The 21117-nt window shown below is 47.1% G+C and overlaps 1 protein-coding gene across 1 annotated transcript; it reads right to left on the reverse strand.

Moving 5' to 3' along the window:
- Window positions 1-2905: 2905 nt before the first annotated feature.
- Window positions 2906-18092, reverse strand: LOC129828738 (mitoferrin-2-like). The gene is made up of 4 exons (XM_055889907.1): window positions 17515-18092; window positions 11038-11266; window positions 9594-9650; window positions 2906-5650 (listed from the first exon to the last, which is right to left on the reverse strand). Exons 1-4 carry the CDS (start codon window positions 17854-17856, stop codon window positions 5088-5090), a joined length of 1191 nt encoding a protein of 396 aa, XP_055745882.1. The 5' UTR covers window positions 17857-18092; the 3' UTR covers window positions 2906-5087.
- Window positions 18093-21117: the final 3025 nt, after the last annotated feature.

The raw sequence follows: 21117 nt of genomic DNA on the forward strand, positions 1-21117 counted from the left end.
GTCGCCAAAGTTCCGGAGCACGTCTTTAAGCAGTAACACACGAGGCTGTGCTATATCGTGATTAAAGTCACAGTGACAGACCTGCTGGAGGAACCTCCAGCCACAGCTTCTGTTGACTCAGCAGGCACACTGTCAGCTACCATTTCTACTGCTGTCCCGTGGTCTTCCTCTTCATCCTTTTCAAATCAGTAACAAACGCATGTACGCACACACATCAACAGGGCTTAGCTTCAGACTAAATAGTTTACATTAGGCTGGGAGATTGGTAGGCAAGAGACGGCACACACACAAATCCCCCCTCCCCCACAACACACACACACACACTCAGGCTCTCATGAGGAGTTTCACCAGCGGCCTGGTGGGGCAAGCTTCAGCTAGCTACACCACAGACAGGAAGAGAGGGGACGGGCCAAACACACACAGACAGACAGACACACAGATGGCTCATTAACACTCGCTGTTTGAATAGGTGTCTGGCTGACAAGAGACCGTGTGTGAGCATGTGTGTGTGTGTGTGTGAGATGAGCCAGTGAGACATCACTCTACACTTGAAGCTGTGTGAAAAGGAGCGGATTCTTCTTAAAGCTGCTTGTCTTAAACATCACTGTTAGCCTTACTGTAGCTAACCAGAGAGGACCCCTTGCTTTAAGCTACTTCTATATACCCCTCTCTGTTCAACGTTAACAAATTAGTAAGCAGATACTACAGTGATTCACTGTACAATAAGTTCATTCATCAGGAAGGGGGAAAACCATGATCATCACAAGTATAGTGGCTCAACTTTAATGTAACATTCCATCAATCATGTCATCACTAATGTTATTGTCCAGGTTGAGAAATTAATTAATTCATCCTGCTTCTCTACATTGGTAACATTCTATTGTTCTGAATGTGGTCTGTAACCAGTCACACACTCCAGTAGAGGCTGCTGAGGGGAGAATGGTGAATAATGGCTGGAACGCAGTGGTGTAAAGTACTTCAAGTAAAAATACTTTATAGTACTACGTAAGTCGTTTTGGGGGTATCTGTACTTTACTATTTATAATTTAGACATTTTTTACTTCACTTCATTCCTAAAGAAAATAATGTACTTTTTACTCCATACATTTTCCCAGACACCCAAAAGTACTAGTTACATTTTGAATGCTTAACAGGACAGGAAAATGGTCAAATTCACACACTTATCAAGAGAACATCCCTGGTCATCTCTACTGCCTCTGATCTGGCGTACTCACTAAACACACATTTCATTTGTAAATTATGTCTTAGTGTTGGAGTGTGCCCCTGGCTATCTGTAAATAAAAAATTGATCAGACAGGATTACAGGGGTCAGACAGAGGTCATGAAGACTGATCAGCTGCATTCATCATCCACACACACTGGTTTGCTTAATATAAGGCATTTGAAATTATTCATACTTTTACTTTTGACCCTTTACATATGGTATATTTTAGTCAATACATGTGCTTTTGATAGTTACGTATATTTAAAACCAAATACTTTTACTGAAGTAGTATTTTACTTGGTGACTTTCACTTTTACTGGAGTCATTTTCTATTTAGGTATCTTTACTTTTACTCAAGTATGACAATTGGGTACTTTTTCCATCACTGCTTGAACGGAAGAGATGGAATGGCATCAAACACATGGAAACAATGCATTTAATGTATTTGATACCATTCCACCTATTTTGCACCAGCCATTACCACGAGCCCGTCCTCCCTAATTAAGGTGCCACCAACCTCCTGTGATACACTCACAGGTAAAGGAGACCCAGCTGTGTGTGGGTGTGTGAGCGAGGCGGTTATGTTTCGGGTCGCAGGGTTAAAGTTCAGATCTGCACCTGTGCCTCAGCCTAAACACAATACCTGTCACCAACAGACAGCCTTTAGAGCTGATGTGTGTGTGTGTGTGTGTGTGTGTCTGTGCGTGGGACAGGGGAGCAAATACCTGAGCCACGTGCAAGTCCACACACAAATATTATTGTTATTTTAAAAACATAATCGCAACTGACCTGAATTATAAAAAAGCTAAATATCAGAGACACAAGCCTGGTTGCTAGACAGCCAGACAGACTGACCGACCCATCTCATGGGTGGCATGCATCAGACCCTTCATCCTCTTGACACGGACAAATAAACCCTACACACACATCAAATAACCTTACAATGGAAAACAATGATCCCTCTCTAACATCATCTAACTGCTAATGACTTTCTTTTCTTATCAACAGGCTATCCAGGAAGTACTAAAAACTTTCTGCATTCCCCTGCCATATGTGTTACTATGACAATAGAGATATATAGGTGACACAAACTGCTGTTTAAAGGCCCATTGTAGTCAAAAATTCTGTTAATCCCGTGTTTAATGTCATATTGTAAAGCTGATGAATATAACACTGTAAAAGTGTGAAAACATTTAATCAGTGTTATTTCCTGTTAATTTCTGGTTGAAACTAGAATCTGCAATGGATCTTCTAATCGGCGGGTTTTGCAAGGGTGGAGTTTCAGCTTGCCTGTGACATCCCCAAGCAGTACATTAGTAAATAGTCCAATAACAAAGAGAGTTCCAAACCTCTCTGCCAATAACAGCTAGTTTTCCCCTCCCTAATCAGACCACTCCCAGCATAATTCTTGTTTGAGGAAAAGTACATTTCTTTGTTGCTAAAAATTATATTTTTTTCTTCTTTTGAACCATTTTGATGTAAAACTATTACAGTTAGGTACTTAATTGTTACCCAGAAATGAATTGATATCGATATAAAAACGGCCTTTAAGCTTTTGATCGCAGTATGTGAGATTCTACCGCATTGTTTTGTTGTTGCTTAGAGACGAAAGGTATATGTGTCTGTATGTATGAAAACAAACAACGCAAACAGGTGTAACAGCACCTGTGGGCAACCTGAGGGAGTCTACTGCTCTGTTTATTGATCAGACAGGATTACAGGGGTCAGACAGAGGTCATGAAGACTGATCAGCTGGATTCATCATCCACACAGCTGAGGCCACATAGGCTACATTTACACAGGCAGCTCAATTCTGACCTTGTGTCCAATTATCGGCAAAAGATCTGATCCGATTGGTAAAAATACCAATTATTGTTAAGAGATCAGAATTGGGCTGCCTGTATAAACACAGCCATACACACCGAGTGTCATGGATAAGTCCCTTAATCAATCAATTAATGTGATAGTTAATACACAACAGTATAATGATGTTACACCCCTAGCCACTGATCTAAGGAAAGTTTAGCATTCTCTCTAATAGTTAAGTTAGTATTTCGGGAGAGGAAGCTGATCCTAGATCTGTGTCTAAGGGTTACTTCTACCTGAAGTCTTTAGAACAGCTTATTAAACAAACAGAGGACTTGTGCAGAAACCTTTCAATGGAAGTTCCCCTGAAACATGAGCTCTTTCATTCTTGACCCTTTCGAGTCAGTGCCAGACCGGAACATTCACATGATGTAAACATGTTTCTGTAGTGTGGATTTGGCTTAATGCATGGGAATCCATATTCTGTGTGTGTGCCAGTCAGCCTCTGTTTTAGCCAACCTGTCCTGTCTAAACCTTCAGGTGTTCTTTTAAATACAGGAACAGCCAGTCAGTCTAGGTAAAACAAGGGTGTGACTGTAAACTGAAGTGTGTTTACATTTGAGTTATTTTAGTCAAATGCAGAGCGACATACAGGAGCAATCAGGATTAAGTGCGTCGCTCAGGGGCTCATCAGTATATGTTAAACCTGGTCGGCTCGTGCATTTGAATCAGCAACCTTACGGTTACTGGCCAAATGCTCTTAAGCTCTCGGCTACCTGCCACCTGTGTGGGCTAACCCATCCAACAATTTGATCTACTCAAAGCAAAAGTACAAAGTGAGATCTGGGCAAACAACACCCGCCCCACTCTCCTTACATCAGTGCAAATAACAAGGCAAGATGGAATTTATCTTCCAATGAACCATGGTGATTCTTTCTATACACCAATCGTATCACTTTGGCTCTAAAGCAGCGAAAGCCAACCAAGGTTAGTATTGTAGGGGTTCAGGAATCACTTTTCTTAACTCAATAGTTCCTATCAGAATATATTTACTGTACTTTACAACTTACCGGCAGCAATATATTTAAGTTACATATATATTTAAGTCTCTATTTTGAGAGAAATTCCTGATTTCAAATCTCAAGAAGAGGACTCCCAGTGCATCTCTACCAGTTCATGAAATGACAAACTGATACTAGGTCTGGGGTCAAGGCGATCTTGTATCTGAAGCCTATAAACAATTGTCTGGGTTCACACAAATGCCCCCTAAAGGCCCACTGTCACTCACACCTGGCCAAATTATATTACTCAAGAGATTTATTGGGATGGTCACAGTGCCCCCAGGTGGGGCTTACAGTGAACAACATTCTCATCCAGATACATTAAAACTCAAGAATTAACACTACAGGTAGACTCCGTAATAGATCATCATACAAAGCTGGGCGACTTCCCGCTAACACATAACAATAACAGAATCTAAATCTGCCAAGATGACTGCCACTACTGGCTATTTCCAACTGCGCCTCAATTAGGCGATCTTGTTGTTCATTTCCGAATGCAGGAAGTGGCCAACTGTCTGTGTATGATGAGGTCATAGTCTGCCTTTAAGAACACTGACAGAACAGCTGTCGTCAAATTCATCCCAACGATACTCTATGAAAGGTGCTGGACACTTCACACATTTCACAACAAAATCGCCTGGAGATTAGTAAAACAGAAGCATCTTTTTCAGGTTGACGTTTATGTGCGTTATGTGGGTATACATTGAACACGTACTGTCAATACATCACATATTCATAGTGTATTGTAAATTCTCACTTTCAAACAGTTTAGCAGGGATGTTGATAGTTGAGCCACAGATGGAAGTGTCTTATTGGCAGTCTGAACGGGGGTAAATAAGAGGTGGGTATTGGTTGGTTTATGTGCGTATCGATTCTTCCTAATTTCTCCCTCGCTCTGAACACCTGCATGCTCCAAAGGAAAAGGAAGGAGGTTGATAGATTAAAAAAAGGAAGAGATGGTAAAGAGAGATGGCTGAAAGAAAATAGGACATGATTTATTTTTCCTCCCGCTGCTGCGCGACCCTCTTCTCGTGCTGGTGTTTGGTGATTCCGTACTTGAAGAACTCATAGACGGACCAGCTGATGGCTGTGGAGGGCATCTGATAGATCACCCTGGCCTGGACTCCTTTAAAGAACCCAGGCAGGCCGCCCAGCCTGTACACTGTCCGGAAGGCATGGGCCAGGCCCGTGATGTGTCTGTGTGTCCCCTGCGCCTGACCTCCACCCTGGCCTGCAGCGGGGACACCCACCAGGGACTCCTGGGTGTTGAGCAGGGTCTTGCAGACATCCAGAGGGGTGGTGGCTGCAGCAGCGATGGCCCCGGCCAGGCCCCCAGACACCATGTGTGAGGAGGGGTTGTACTGTCTGTGGGGGTTGAGCAGCTCCTGGAGGTATTCGTAGGTCATGAAGTGGAGAGCCTGGAAGGGGATGTTCATGGTGAGCTGGGTGGTGTAGGAGCGGTAAAAGGCCCCAGGTCCCTCGCTCTGCCACACGGCACGCACACAGTCCATCACGCCGCGGTACGGAGAGTTATACATCTGCAAACGCTGCTTCACCACTGGACAGGGAGAAAAAGAGGGAGGAAGGGACAGGTGAGTAGAGGGAGGAAGGGACAGGTGGGTAGAGGGAGGAAGGGACAGGTGAGTAGAGGGAGGAAGGGACAGGTGAGTAGAGGGAGGAAGGGACAGGTGAGTAGAGGGAGGAAGGGACAGGTGGGTAGAGGGGAGTGAGGGACAGGGACAGGTGGGTAGAGGGGAGTGAGGGACAGGGACAGGTGGGTAGAGGGGAGTGAGGGACAGGGACAGGTGGGTAGAGGGGAGTGAGGGACAGGGACAGGTGGGTAGAGGGGAGTGAGGGACAGGTGGGTAGAGGGGAGTGAGGGACAGGTGGGTAGAGGGGAGTGAGGGACAGGTGAGTAGAGGGGAGTGAGGGACGGGTAGGGAGAGGGGAGTGAGGGACAGGTAGGGAGAGGGGAGTGAGGGACAGGTAAGTAGAGGGGAGGGAGGAAGGGATAGGTGAGTAGAGGGGAGGGAGGAAGGGATAGGTGAGTAGAGGGGAGGGAGGAAGGGACAGGTGAGTAGAGGGGAGGGAGGAAGGGACAGGTGAGTAGAGGGGAGGGAGGGACAGGTGAGTAGAGGGGAGGGAGGGACAGGTGAGTAGAGGGGAGGGAGGGACAGGTGAGTAGAGGGGAGGGAGGGACAGGTGAGTAGAGGGGAGGGAGGGACAGGTGAGTAGAGGGGAGGGATGGACAGGTGAGTAGAGGGGAGGAAGGAAGGGACAGGTGAGTAGAGGGGAGGGAGGAAGGGACAGGTGAGTAGAGGGGAGGGAGGAAGGAACAGGTGAGTAGAGGGAGGTAGGGACAGGTGAGTAGAGGGAGGAAGGGACAGGTGGGTAGAGGGGAGTGAGGGACAGGGACAGGTGGGTAGAGGGGAGTGAGGGACAGGGACAGGTGGGTAGAGGGGAGTGAGGGACAGGGACAGGTGGGTAGAGGGGAGTGAGGGACAGGGACAGGTGGGTAGAGGGGAGTGAGGGACAGGTGGGTAGAGGGGAGTGAGGGACAGGTGGGTAGAGGGGAGTGAGGGACAGGTGAGTAGAGGGGAGTGAGGGACGGGTAGGGAGAGGGGAGTGAGGGACAGGTAGGGAGAGGGGAGTGAGGGACAGGTAAGTAGAGGGGAGGGAGGAAGGGATAGGTGAGTAGAGGGGAGGGAGGAAGGGATAGGTGAGTAGAGGGGAGGGAGGAAGGGACAGGTGAGTAGAGGGGAGGGAGGAAGGGACAGGTGAGTAGAGGGGAGGGAGGAAGGGACAGGTGAGTAGAGGGGAGGGAGGGACAGGTGAGTAGAGGGGAGGGAGGGACAGGTGAGTAGAGGGGAGGGAGGGACAGGTGAGTAGAGGGGAGGGAGGGACAGGTGAGTAGAGGGGAGGGATGGACAGGTGAGTAGAGGGGAGGAAGGAAGGGACAGGTGAGTAGAGGGGAGGGAGGAAGGGACAGGTGAGTAGAGGGGAGGGAGGAAGGAACAGGTGAGTAGAGGGAGGTAGGAAGGAACAGGTGAGTAGAGGGAGGTAGGGACAGGTGAGTAGAGGGAGGAAGGGACAGGTGAGTAGAGGGAGGAAGGGACAGGTGAGTAGAGGGAGGAAGGGACAGGTGGGTAGAGGGAGGAAGGGACAGGTGGGTAGAGGGGAGGGAGGAAGGGACAGGTGGGTAGAGGGGAGGGAGGAAGGGACAGGTGGGTAGAGGGGAGGGAGGAAGGGACAGGTGGGTAGAGGGGAGTGAGGGACAGGGACAGGTGGGTAGAGGGGAGTGAGGGACAGGGACAGGTGGGTAGAGGGGAGTGAGGGACAGGGACAGGTGGGTAGAGGGGAGTGAGGGACAGGGACAGGTGGGTAGAGGGGAGTGAGGGACAGGTGAGTAGAGGGGAGTGAGGGACAGGTAGGGAGAGGGGAGTGAGGGACAGGTAGGGAGAGGGGAGTGAGGGACAGGTAAGTAGAGGGGAGGGAGGAAGGGACAGGTAAGTAGAGGGGAGGGAGGAAGGGATAGGTGAGTAGAGGGGAGGGAGGAAGGGATAGGTGAGTAGAGGGGAGGGAGGAAGGGATAGGTGAGTAGAGGGGAGGGAGGAAGGGATAGGTGAGTAGAGGGGAGGGAGGAAGGGACAGGTGAGTAGAGGGGAGGGAGGAAGGGACAGGTGAGTAGAGGGGAGGGAGGAAGGGACAGGTGAGTAGAGGGGAGGGAGGAAGGGACAGGTGAGTAGAAGGGAGGGAGGAAGGGACAGGTGAGTAGAGGGGAGGGAGGGAGGGACAGGTGAGTAGAGGGGAGGGAGGGAGGGACAGGTGAGTAGAGGGGAGGGAGGGAGGGACAGGTGAGTAGAGGGGAGGGAGGGAGGGACAGGTGAGTAGAGGGGAGGGAGGGACAGGTGAGTAGAGGGGAGGGAGGGACAGGTGAGTAGAGGGGAGGGAGGGACAGGTGAGTAGAGGGGAGGGAGGGACAGGTGAGTAGAGGGGAGGAAGGAAGGGACAGGTGAGTAGAGGGGAGGAAGGAAGGGACAGGTGAGTAGAGGGGAGGAAGGAAGGGACAGGTGAGTAGAGGGGAGGAAGGAAGGGACAGGTGAGTAGAGGGGAGGAAGGAAGGGACAGGTGAGTAGAGGGGAGGGAGGAAGGGACAGGTGAGTAGAGGGGAGGGAGGAAGGAACAGGTGAGTAGAGGGGAGGGAGGAAGGAACAGGTGAGTAGAGGGTAGGGAGGTAGGAAGAGGGGAGTGAGGGACAGGTAGGGAGAGGGGAGTGAGGGACAGGTAAGTAGAGGGGAGGGAGGAAGGGACAGGTAAGTAGAGGGGAGGGAGGAAGGGATAGGTGAGTAGAGGGGAGGGAGGAAGGGATAGGTGAGTAGAGGGGAGGGAGGAAGGGATAGGTGAGTAGAGGGGAGGGAGGAAGGGATAGGTGAGTAGAGGGGAGGGAGGAAGGGACAGGTGAGTAGAGGGGAGGGAGGGAGGGACAGGTGAGTAGAGGGGAGGGAGGGACAGGTGAGTAGAGGGGAGGGAGGGACAGGTGAGTAGAGGGGAGGAAGGAAGGGACAGGTGAGTAGAGGGGAGGGAGGAAGGAACAGGTGAGTAGAGGGGAGGGAGGAAGGAACAGGTGAGTAGAGGGGAGGGAGGAAGGGACAGGTGAGTAGAGGGGAGGGAGGAAGGGACAGGTGAGTAGAGGGGAGGAAGGGACAGGTGAGTAGAGGGGAGGGAGGGACAGGTGAGTAGAGGGGAGGGAGGGACAGGTGAGTAGAGGGGAGGGAGGGACAGGTGAGTAGAGGGAGGAAGGGACAGGTGAGTAGAGGGAGGAAGGGACAGGTGAGTAGAGGGGAGGGAGGGACAGGTGAGTAGAGGGGAGGGAGGGACAGGTGAGTAGAGGGGAGGGAGGGACAGGTGAGTAGAGGGGAGGGAGGGACAGGTGAGTAGAGGGAGGAAGGGACAGGTGAGTAGAGGGAGGAAGGGACAGGTGAGTAGAGGGGAGGGAGGGAGGGACAGGTGAGTAGGGAGGAGTGAGGGACAGGTGAGTAGGGAGGAGTGAGGGACAGGTGAGTAGAGGGAGCATTAGAAAGACAGAAGGATTGCCAGGTGTGTTTCCATCATCAGGGATCAGGAACATAGTCCAGAGAATGAAAAAGAAATACCAAAATGATTGACCAAATAAAAAATCTGCACAGCCATAACTTCCTCGAAGGATTTAACAGATTTATTTAGGCTGTTGAAGTTAAAACCTTCTCCCTCCCTCCCTCCCTCCCTCCCCCTCAACCCGCCCCCACCTCCCCCTAGCTAGCAGGGTAGAGTAAACAGGCTAGGCCCTAGAGGTACAAGGCGCTACACCTGCAGAGGGACCTCTGACACAGTGGTTTATCTGCAGCAAACAACATCTCAGTCTCCTTAATACACCCCATGCATCAGGAGACGTGAGACTAGCACCTGTGTTCCTGGCCTCACCCAGGGAAAGAGATCGATTATTTATAGACAGAGAAATGTACCTTCAGATGGGTTCATGGCTGCGTCATGAAGCAATGTGGCTACACACCCTGCCGTACCTGTAACACACACACACCTCAACGGTGAACAACAACGAAAGAGCAGAGGAGAAATCCTCTAGTTCTCTCTAGTGGTAAAACAGGACATCATCACTGCTGATGGACCAGAGTCAAAACTTCTCTTCCTCTACTGAGCACGTCTGCAACCTCTTACCCTCCCCTGACCTGGAAACAAGGGAGGGGGGAAGAAGAGAGAATTTAAAATAAAATACATTTAAAAAAGGGGGGGGGGGGCAGCTGACCTGGGAAGAAGAGAAAGAAAAGGCAGAGAACGGAAACAAATAGAGCAAGATTCTCTAGTACTTGCTTTGTCTGAGCAAACTGTGTTTCAAGTTTCTTGTTCTGCAAAGTAGAACTGTGTGTGGACAGACCTTGATGGTAGCTACTTAGTTAACTCAGAGGACTGTTAAAGGACAGAGGACTGTTAACTCAGAGGACTGTTAGTCTGGTTCTAACTAGTCTGCTTTCCTTTGACATGCTCTCTAATAAAAGATACTTATGGCTCTATGGGTGACAGAAAGAATTCCTGCAGTAATAATAGTGTCTTTCTTTACCCTCTGAAGGTCTCTGATGCAGTCAGTCTGTGAATCTGGCTGCCTCGGCAGAATGCTGACCATTCATACAGGGTCATATCAGCCCCATGGCCAGATAGATACCACTCCTACTAGCCTGTTGGGCCAGAATTAGCACCCACCACCAGCTGATCAACCGCCAGAGTGGCCGGTGATGTTTTTCATCACACTGGCGGGTGGACCAACAAGTTAGTTTCAGGCCAATCAATCAATCAATCAATCAAGCTCTTTTTACATCAGCAGTTCTACAGATACCCGGCCTAAAACCCCAAAGAGCAAGCAATGCAGAAGCACAGTAGCTAGGGAAAAACTCCCTAGAAACACCGGAACCTAGGACGAAACCAAGAGAGAAACCAGCGCCTGCGTACGGTCTGTGTATGAGAGCCTGGAGTACAGCTCAAGCAGTAGTCCTGTCTACTGTCCACAGAATGTAGCACCACTCCTCGGCCACTCTGCTCCAGGTGGCAGGCTGACTCACTTACCCACCCACACAACTCAGTGCCTGAGAGCAAGGTTCATCTAGGTTAGTCCAAGCAGCATCTGCTTTGTGCCCAGGGGAGAAAAGGGCCTCTCCCTCTCTGCAGTGTGAACCAAGATTAACTCTACAGGACTACAGAACAAAATAATTCACTACTTGCTTGAGTTGCTAAAAATAATATTGGAAACACCAAATTAACTGAGTGTTTACAAGAAAAAACAGGGTCATTTCCTGTAGGTTTCACAGGAGAAGTACAGGCTTGGTACGCACACATGTGCATTTTGTGCGTGTGCTTTGCATGTATATGCCTTGTGTGTGCTGTGTTTTCCCGGTATACCGTTGGCCAGATGGCTGTTAGCCCCGGGATGGATGATGTCACCCAGACTCTTCTTCAGTTTCTCGTAGCAGGCGAAGTAAAGAGCATGTGCCGGTCCTGCCCCCACGGCCGTGGCATTCAGCCCTCTCATTGGCCGCCAGACACCCTCTGTGGTTATGATTCGCCGAAGCGCGTCCATCACATTCCGGTAGCGGGCGGCAGGCTCAGGCTGTAGGCTCTGCATTCGCGTCTACACAGGGGAGAGGTTAGAGGTCACAGACCTACTGGTTACCCAAGTCATAACCTAACCACACACTTCTCGCCATACCTTAATCCAACCAGAATGTTTAAATTACATTTGAGAAACATCCATGTTAGAATAAAATCTTAGCAGAGGTGGGATGAATGCAGTAGTTGTAATATATTAAAAAAGCCAAGTCATAATATTGGCAGTGCTTCCACTTGCTAAATAGTTGCATGCTTGAAGATTTTGAGTAGTTGTGCCCATCCCTAGTGTTAAACAGAAGGAAGTGTTGAATAACGAGACCCAAGGTCAGAGGGACATAAGCTGCCTTCCTGTAAGCCGCTTCCCCCCCAGCAGCACTCACACGCCCTGCCCTCACACACACGCCTTATCGCTGGGCCAGTGTCAGGGTATCAGTGTTCATCCTCTGTGAGGCTTAGAGTTGAACATTTTGGGGAATAGTCAGAGGTGGAAACTTTCTGTGGGAATATATGGGAATTAACAGAAATATATGAAAATTAATACCATTTAAACTTTGGAATTTTTTGCATTGGATATATTTACCATATCATATGGAGACAGAAAAATAAACCTTTTACCTTATCATAAGTAGACATAAATGCAAATGATTAAATCTTTCCAATAGAAATAAAAAAAACTATTTAGTTACAAATTGAACTTTAATTAAATTAGTTGACTCTTCACATGGGATGATTTCACTGAAAAACAAAAAGGGAATATTGAATGATCCCCAATGATACATCTAAAATGACAGTCTAGAAACTAAAGCTTTGGTTGTCTTCCTCTCAGGCTTCCATGTTTCCTCCCTGGACCTCCTCAATGTCCACCTCCTGAACATCAGACTTAAGCCTCATCTTCAGTGTCACTTTACAACCTTGTTGAGGATGGCTCATTGTCAGCCTCAAAAAGCCTCAAATTTGCCTGGATGGCCACCAATTATTCAACCCTTGTATTAATCAGTCTGTTGCGTGCTTTGGTGTGTGTGTTCCCAAACAAGGACCAGTTGTGCTCTGAGGCGGCTGATGTTGGTGGGATTTGGAGGATGATGGAGGCAACATGGGAAAGAGCCTCAGATCCACAAAGTCCCTTCCACCAGGTGGCTGATGAGACATGTTGGCACGACTGCCATATTGCATCTCCATCCCAAAGCCCTTGCTTGGAAGTGTATATCGCCAGACTGCCAAGAACCTTTCCCTCATCCAGGCCAAGGTGGCGAGACATAATAGTGATGACACCATAGGCCTTGTTGATCTCTGCACCAGACAGGATGTTCTTGCCAGCATACCTGGGGTTCAACATATACGCTGTGGCGTGTATGGGCTTCAGGCAGAAGGATTCACGCTTTTTGATGCATTTCAGAACTGCAGTTTCCTCTGCTTGGAGCAACAGTGAAGTGGGCAGGGCAGTATGGATTTATTCTCTTACATCTGCAAGCAGTCTGAACATCAGACAGGATGGCATTGTCTCCCTCAATCCGTGCAATGGCTACTGCTATAGGTTTCAGGAGTTTCAGGCTGCTTACCACCCTCTCCCAAAGAACATCATCCAGGAGGATCCTCTTGATGGGGCTGTCCATATCAGCAGACTGTGATATGGCCATTTCTTGGAGAGACTCCTTCCCCTCCAGGAGACTGTCAAACATGATGACAACACCACCCCAACAGGTGTTGCTGGGCAGCTTCAATGTGGTGCTCTTATTCTTCTCACTTTGCTAGGTGAGGTAGATTGCTGCTATAACTTGATGACCCTTCACATACCTAACCATTTCCTTGGCTCTCTTGTAGAGTGTATCCATTGTTTTCAGTGCCATGATGTTCTTGAGGAGCAGATTCAATGCATGAGCAGCACAGCCAATGGGTGTGATATGAGGGTAGGACTCCTCCACTTTAGACCAAGCAGACTTCATGTTCGCAGCATTGTCCATCACCAGTGCAAACACCTTCTGTGGTCCAAGGTCATTGATGACTGCCTTCAGCTCATCTGCAATGTAGAGACCGGTGTGTCTGTTGTCCCTTGTGTCTGTGCTCTTGTAGAATACTGGTTGAGGGGTGGAGATGTAGTTAATTATTCCTTGCCCACGAACATTCGACCACCCATCAGAGATGATTGCAATACAGTCTGCTCCTCTATGATTTGCTTGACCTTCACTTGAACTCTGAATCCAGCAAATGAGTAGATAAAGCATGTCTGGTTGGAGGGGTGTATGCTGGGTGTAGAACATTCAGAAATCACTTCCAATACACATTGCCTGTGAGCGTCAGAGGTGAACCAGTTTCATACACAGCTCGAGCAAGACATTCATCAACATTTCTCTGACTACGTTCCTCCATTGAGTCAAAAAAAACTTCTGATTCCAGGAGGACCATGAGCTGTTGCTATCGATAAGGTGTCTGATTCAACATTTTCACTGCGAATAGAAGTAGAGGGACTTTTGTCAGAGGTTGCTTGTTGTGAGCGCTGAGGGAACTTTATGCACTTGGCCAGATTCTGCATCTTTGATGCATTCTTCACATATGATTTGGCACAGTATTTGCAAATGTACACAGCTTTTCCTTCTACATTAGCTGCAGTGAAATGTCTCCACACATCAGATAGTGCCCATGGTATTTTCCTGTAAAGATTAGAAAAAAAAGAGTAATTAAAATAAAAATACAATGCCATGTACAGATAAATAGTTAAGCAGTTAGATTAAACTCCTCCTATGTAAGATAAATGTTTTAAAATGAAACATGTATGGAAACAGGTGAATTAACACTCCTCAGTTAGCAGGCTCAAGCAAGCAAAAACCCACATGGTAGCAAAAACTAATTAGCAGAAATTGTTAACAAGTTATAAATGATTTAAACACACTTTGCTGTAGGCTACTATTTGCTAGTTAACAAAAAATAATGTGTGTTATATAAAATATATTCACCCCACCCAGTATTGTAATCAAAACTTACCAGAAAGCATGCAGTCCTTGGCTCAGACAGTGTAGTAATGTGGGCTCAATAGCATCTCATTAGTATGTAAGATCTTAAGAATCAGCTGTACATGTGATGTAAGAGTGCACTGTGTATGCAGAGAGTTGCAATTCCATTGAATTGGGGATAGTTTAACCAAAATATGACACAAGACCTAGAATTGCCTTGTGTATCCCACAAAAAATGGTTCAATGTTAAGCTAACTTTTTTGATGAATTTAAGCAAAATTCCCCAAATTCCCAGGCTTAATTTCCCATGGAAAATGTCTGACCCTTTTGCAACACAAGTGGCTAGTGTCATGGTTCATCCTCTCTCTGTGAGGCCAGGGGCCAGTGTCAAGGTTCAGGGTTCATCTTCTCACTGTGAGGCTAGGGGCCAGTGTCAAGGTTCAGGGTTCATCCTCTCTCTGTGAGGCCAGGGGCCAGTGTCAAGGTTCAGGGTTCATCTTCTCACTGTGAGGCTAGGGGTCAGTGTCAAGGGTTCATCCTCTCACTGTGAGGCTAGGGGCCAGCTAGTGCTGTGAAGTGCATAGAGGGTCTTCTAATAACGTCCAAAGGAGAGGCCTGGGCTACAGCTGAATGGACAACACATGCTGATTGCTTGCTGCACTGTGTCTGTCAGTGTGCTACAGGAACTGTAAAGCACTGTGGAATGGCGGGCCTGTAAGAGAGAGCAGACTCCTACACGTCAACCAACCATGCATAATGTAGCAGTACCTGGATGGGGTTGAAACCTTTAGAACATCGCTATCTTGCAAGATATTTAATGTCAATGTTTCAATGAGACTTTGGTATGACTCAATGTTAAAGGAAATGAGAACAGTTGTCTCAGCCACAACACAGAGGTATATGTAGCCTATGGTTGTGTATTGCAGAGAGCTTAGCTTGTCTGGAAAGAGCCTTTCCAACCTCAACCTTTGGAATGAGTGTAAACAACGAGTTGACATTATCTCTACTGTACAATCTGTGTGACAACCACTGCAAGCTATTTTCCAAGGATTATTAACTGTGTGTGTGTGTCAGTGTTAGTCCACTGAGGTCAGCTGTCAGCTTGAGCTAGGTCCCCTCTGTAGAGATCTGCTAATGTGTTTATAAGTAGAGACGGTCAATGCCATGTTGTTTGACAGGTGACATGATATATAGATCAGTGAGTCTGTGTCTCAGGCTGCCCTTCCTCTGCAAGCAGACCGTTTCACTGTCTGAGCTCCACCTCAATACTCTAAAGACACATGCTTTCCTAGTCTCCTTTACTTCATCTGCGCACATTTCAAAACTCAGTATATGTGAAAACAACACGGTGGCTGGATGCCAACTGGGAACATGCTTGTTTCGACTGTCCTGTTCTTTCATGTCGGTGAAAAGAGAGGAGACGGGGAGAGGAAACCATTTTAGACTACTGAGACGAAGCACAAGCTGTGTGAGCAGCACCTGGATCAGAGGTAGGAAATACAGCTGGGAAAGACAGATGAATCTCCGCTTTGTTCTGAGAGAGCCCTGCTCTCCCACCTGACACTAACAGCTGACTCGTCTCCCTACCTGACCGCTCTGACTCGGTTGCTCTGTCTCGGCTAACTGCATTGTTGTACACAATGATCGCGGTCGACTTCGCAGCGGCCTACTAATCTCCCTGAATCATAAATAACTACTCAATATTATTTGTAGATCATTCAGTCACAATTTACCCATGATACATCACGATTTTGATGCTCGAACACCACCAATCATTTTCATCAGCGACCACATAATATACCAGACAAAAACGCTTGGCTCTCATGTGCTACAGCTCTTTGCAGAGCAGACCTAAATCAGTGAGTGGGCCTGTCAAAACAGCATAGGCCAATGTAACTTAACACATCGTGTTTACATAACACCCAAGTCATCCCGGCTAAGCACTTCATCCAATACAAATTTAGTCTTATAACAATAAACAGAACTATGGTTCTAAGAGTGTGCCGTGGTAGAGCCCACCTGTCAGCCTAATTCTGCATAATGAGCACAACAACATAGAAGCATTGTGCTCTTAATCCCAGAACATCCAGCCCTGTATTTTCTGTAAACAACAGCTCTATTCCATCTAAATGCTGCCAGGTAGCAATTAGCATTGCAAGAGTTTGTTTTGCATGGCCCGATGCCCCGGGTGTGCGGAGATTCCACATTGTATACCATTGGTTTCTATTGATCTCCTTCCAACCGGGGAACCGGGCCAAGCAAAACGAACTCACCCATTGACAATCTCAGACTATTTGACAGAATCCAGGGTGCCTGTACTAACCTATGGGTTCTCTTCTTGAATACATGGACAGTTTTGAAATACAGGGAGTTACACCTAGAAGCCATATGCATGCTAAAAGCAGTTTGGACCGTTTTCAAATGTAACGTTAGCTACTAATCGATCCCACTCGCCTACGGTTACTAGTCACCTAGCTAGCTAGTGGGTGACGGTGGTGGGCAACAGTGAGCGGTTCATGTGATGTGTATACATGTACAGGAAATGGGGCACATGTGCTGCTTCATTCTACCTAACTGTCTCCTTTCTCAAAGCGAATAACTTTGCGTGTTATTAGTATGAAAAACTACCTGGGGGGTGCACACTAATGGCAATAGGGAATATAGTAAATTTCATTAGGAAAATGTTAAGCCTAGACCCATTATATCAGGCGCCAACTAAATAGCTGGCTACAGTACTAGCTAATCATCATTCACCCCCAGCCTCGAGCCGATGCCCAGCCAAGAGGCCGACCTTGCTGTTTTGGTTAGCTAACTATCAGCTAAAATGGCTAACGTTAGATAGCTAGCTAATAAGATGACAACAACGGCAATATACACTTCCTAAAAGTTTACCTTTCAATTTTATTGAAATTCTGTATGCCAAAGTTAGGTTAATGAATATGACGACTAATTATGTGACAAATCTAACTTGTGCAGTAACTAACTAGCTAGGTAACGTTACCTAATCTAACAAGTAGAGTAGGCTCGAGCCACTGAAATTCGTAGTGGATGGAAGTTAGCTCGTTAGCATGCTAAGTTAGCGTCCTAGCTGAAATGTTAGCCTGTCTGGTTTCGACCTTGTCTCATATGTGCTGTGACTGACAAACTTATTGATAAGGTGGCCACCAATCGGATTCGCATGATTGCTGAAGCCACATCACGACGAGTTAAGTAAATTCCAACCCTCCAATGTAATATGCCCAAGCTACAAGACCAGTCGGTTAACTATCTAACGTTAACTAGTTAGCGGCTAACGCTAGCCCAATATAGCCTACCACGTTACCTTGACACAGTCGATGGGGAACATCAGGCAATGCTCCATGATCCCAGCCACTGCTCCTGCAAACATGTGGGTGCTGGTGGAAGCGCCTTGCGGCAAACCCTCATACTCCGGTTCCGAAGCCTCTGCTATTTCAGGAGGGCCGTCGCTAAACTGAACATTCTGAATCTCTGTCTCGCCTCCGATCCGGGGAGACAAATTCCCAACGAGGCTCTCCGACACTCCCCAGATCCTTCCACTGAACCATCGGACCTCTGCGCCGGCTGAGGCTCCAGCAACCCCGGCGTTCCCGCCTGCTGTCTCTGCTGTCATCCGATGCCTTCTCGGAAAACCATCCGCTTCCATTGGAATCTCGATGGACAGTCTTTACTTTATGCCCCGATGGCACTCCGTCTAAGGCGGTTCCGTGTTCGCGTACCGTTGGTAGTTTTTTACATTCCCGTCCCAGATGTTTACCGGTCGTACACCGTTTCCACGCCCCGCCTTCCTCAGTCCCCAGAGCGGACAGGTCCACGCAGTGTTTGGGAAAGGCTAGCCTCTGCCGAAACCCCAACAACCGGATGTTCCGGTTTTCAGGGGAAGTGGGAAGAGAGCCTGTGACGCGACGGCCGCTCTTGGACGTTAACATAATGTGGTTGGTTGTCTGGTATAGCTATCTTAAGATGAATGCACCAACTGTAAGTCGCTCTGGATAAGAGTGTCTGCTAAATGACTAAAATGTAAATGCAGGTTAGATGTTAAAGAATCAGTAATTTGGGTATATAGTTGTGCACTTTTTCGCCACTTTTCTACAAAATCTTTAAAGGATACATACATATGGCATACTTGGGCCATTTTGTTGTGTTTTCCAGACCCCCTCAAACATTTTAAGACATCATTGGGGTGTATGTACCAATTATTTATGGAGATATGGCCATGTGAATCCTATCCAATATGGCCATGTGGATCCTGTCCAATATAGCCCTATGGAGCTGGTTGGTGGTCATTTTGAAAACTGTCCCTTTAGAGTATAATATGTATATCTACAATTGAGCTATAGCTAGACATCTTTATTTAGGCGCTTACTTACTTTGTGTAAAGGCTGAAAGGTCTCATCATAAAAGTGTTTAGTTAAAATTGGTTACCTGTCTCTCTTTGCTGGACATAATGCATTCCTATGAGATTTTAACCTACCCTGTACTTGTCACATTGGGTTTCTGTCACATTTCTATAACTTTTTTTCAAAAAGGACTTCTTTAGACATGCCCTAGCTATGTCAAATTTGGTGGACTATCACAGTTTAAACAAATTCACGTAGCTGCTGGGCTATAGTCAAAAGGACCTCAATATGACCTCCATGAAGGGCTTAAGAGTACTTTATGATCAGAAGTATTTTCTATGGCCTCCCGAGTGGCGCAGTGGTCTAAGTCACTGCATTGCAGTGTTGCAGCGTCACTGTAGCCTGGGGTTTGATCCCAAAGGGCGGTGAACAATTGGCCGAGTGTTTTCCGTGTTAGGGGAGGCTTTACTTGGCTCATTGCGCTCTAGCGACTCCTTGTGGTGTGCCAGGCGACTGCAGGCTGACCCCAGTCATCAGTTAAACAGTGTCTCCTCCTACACATTGGTGTGGCTGGCTTCTGGGTTCAGTGAACAGGTGTTAAGAAGCTCAGTTTGGCGAGTCATGTTTCAGAGGACACATGACTCGACCTTTGCCTCTCCCGAGCCCATTGGGGAGTTGCAGCGATGAGACAAGATTGTAATATTGCAAAAAGGGGGTAAAATTACAATAAATAAAAATAAGTATTGTCTATATTATATGTGGGGTTTATTTAGTGAGTAGATGACACTACAAAGAAATTTTGATATTGTTTTAAATGATTTGACCCTATTTTCGTCTAGAATGTGGCTGCAAATACAGATGTTTTGCTCTTACCTGGCGGTCGCCCTCTCAAGCACCTCCGGAAACTGCTTTCTCAAAGCTAAGGATACGGATCACGTTTGGCGCTCGTGTTATTTTATGCACACTGCATAGCTGCTGCTCACACTCCCCCTCGTGTTTCTCTCTTTACTCACCAGCCTCTCTGAACCATGATGAAGTATCTCTGTCTCATATTTCTGAACAGTTGAAAAAAAAGAAACTGCTGATTTGAACGAACATTCCCAAAAATATTTATTGAAGGCTATACAACCTTCTGTCAGTTGTAATGGATATTGCATTTGCTCAATAATTGCTGCAAAGAAACAACTACTAAAGGGCACCAATAATAAGAAGAGACTTGCTTGGACCAAGAAACATGGATATTAGACCGGTGGAAATCGGTCTTTTGTGACACACAGAGTAGGTGAACGGATGATCTCCGCATGTGTGGTTGCCACCGTGAAGCATGGAGGAGGTGGTGTGATGGTGCTTTGCTGGTCACACTGTCTGTGGTTTACTTAGAATTCAAGGCACACTTAACCAGCATGGCTACCACAGCATTCTGCAGCGATACACCATCCCATCTGGTTTGGGCTTAGTGGGACTATCATTTGTTTTTCAACAGGACAATGACCCAACACACCGTGAGGCTGTGTAAGGGCTATTTGACCAAGAAGGAGAGTGATGGAGTGCTGCATTAGATGACATGGCCTCCACAATCACCCAACCTCAACCCGATTGAGATGGTTTGGGATGCGTTGGACTGCAGAGAGAAGGGAAAGCAGCTGACAAGGGCTCAGCATATGTGGGAACTTCTTCAAGACTGTTGGAAAAGCATTCTAGGTGAAGCTGGCTGAGAGAATGCCAAGAGTGTGCAATGCTGTCATCAACGCAAAGGGTGGCTACTTTGAAGAATCTAAAATCTAAAATAGATTTAGATTAGTTTAACACTTTTTTGGTTACTACATGATTCCATATGTTTCACTGAATCATGGCTGAACGAAGACACGGATATTATACAGCTGGCTGGGTTTTCCGTGCTTCGGAAAGACAGAACAGGTAAATCCGGTAAGCCGAGTGGTAGTGGTGTGTGTCTGTCTGTCAATAACAACTGGTGCGTCTAATATTAAGGAAGTCTTGAGGTATTTCTTGCCTGAGGTAGGGTACCTTATAAGCTGTAGAACACACTACCTACCAAGAGTCTTCATTCATTTTTTCCGGAGCTGTTTATTTACTACCACAAACCATTGCTGGCACTAAGACCTCACTCATCAACCTGTATAAGGCCATAAGCAAACAAGAAAATGCTCACCCAGAAGCGGCGCTCCAAGTGGCCGGGGACTTTAATGCAGGCAAATTTGAATATGTTTTACCTCATATCTACCAGCACGTCACATGTGCAACCAGAGGGGAAAAAAAACTCTAGACCACCTTTACTCCACACACAGACATTCGTACAAAGCTCTCCCTTGCCCTCCATTTGGAATGACCATAAATCTATCCTTCTGATTCCTGCTTGCAAGCAAAAACTAACGTAGGAAGTAGCAGTGACTCACTCAATACGGAAGTGGTCAGATGACGCGGACACTACACTACAGGACTGTTTTACTAGCACAGACTGGAATATGTTCCAGGATTCATCCAATGGCATTGAGGAGTATACCACGAGCAATGAAACAGGCAAAGCATCAATACAGGATTAAGATTGA

The sequence above is a fragment of the Salvelinus fontinalis genome, chromosome 30, assembly GCF_029448725.1.
Source record: "Salvelinus fontinalis isolate EN_2023a chromosome 30, ASM2944872v1, whole genome shotgun sequence".
Classification (NCBI taxonomy): domain Eukaryota; kingdom Metazoa; phylum Chordata; class Actinopteri; order Salmoniformes; family Salmonidae; genus Salvelinus; species Salvelinus fontinalis.

Excerpts from the sequence above, each read along its gene's own strand:
- LOC129828738 (XM_055889907.1), bottom strand. The coding sequence starts at position 17,856 with ATGGAAGCGGATGGTTTTCCGAGAAGGCATCGGATGACAGCAGAGACA. Across the intron at positions 11,267-17,514 it reads TCCCCATCGACTGTGTCAAG|ACGCGAATGCAGAGCCTACA; the intron begins GTAACGTGGTAG and ends TCCCCTGTGTAG. Across the intron at positions 9,651-11,037 it reads TAACAGCCATCTGGCCAACG|GTACGGCAGGGTGTGTAGCC; the intron begins GTATACCGGGAA and ends TGTGTGTTACAG.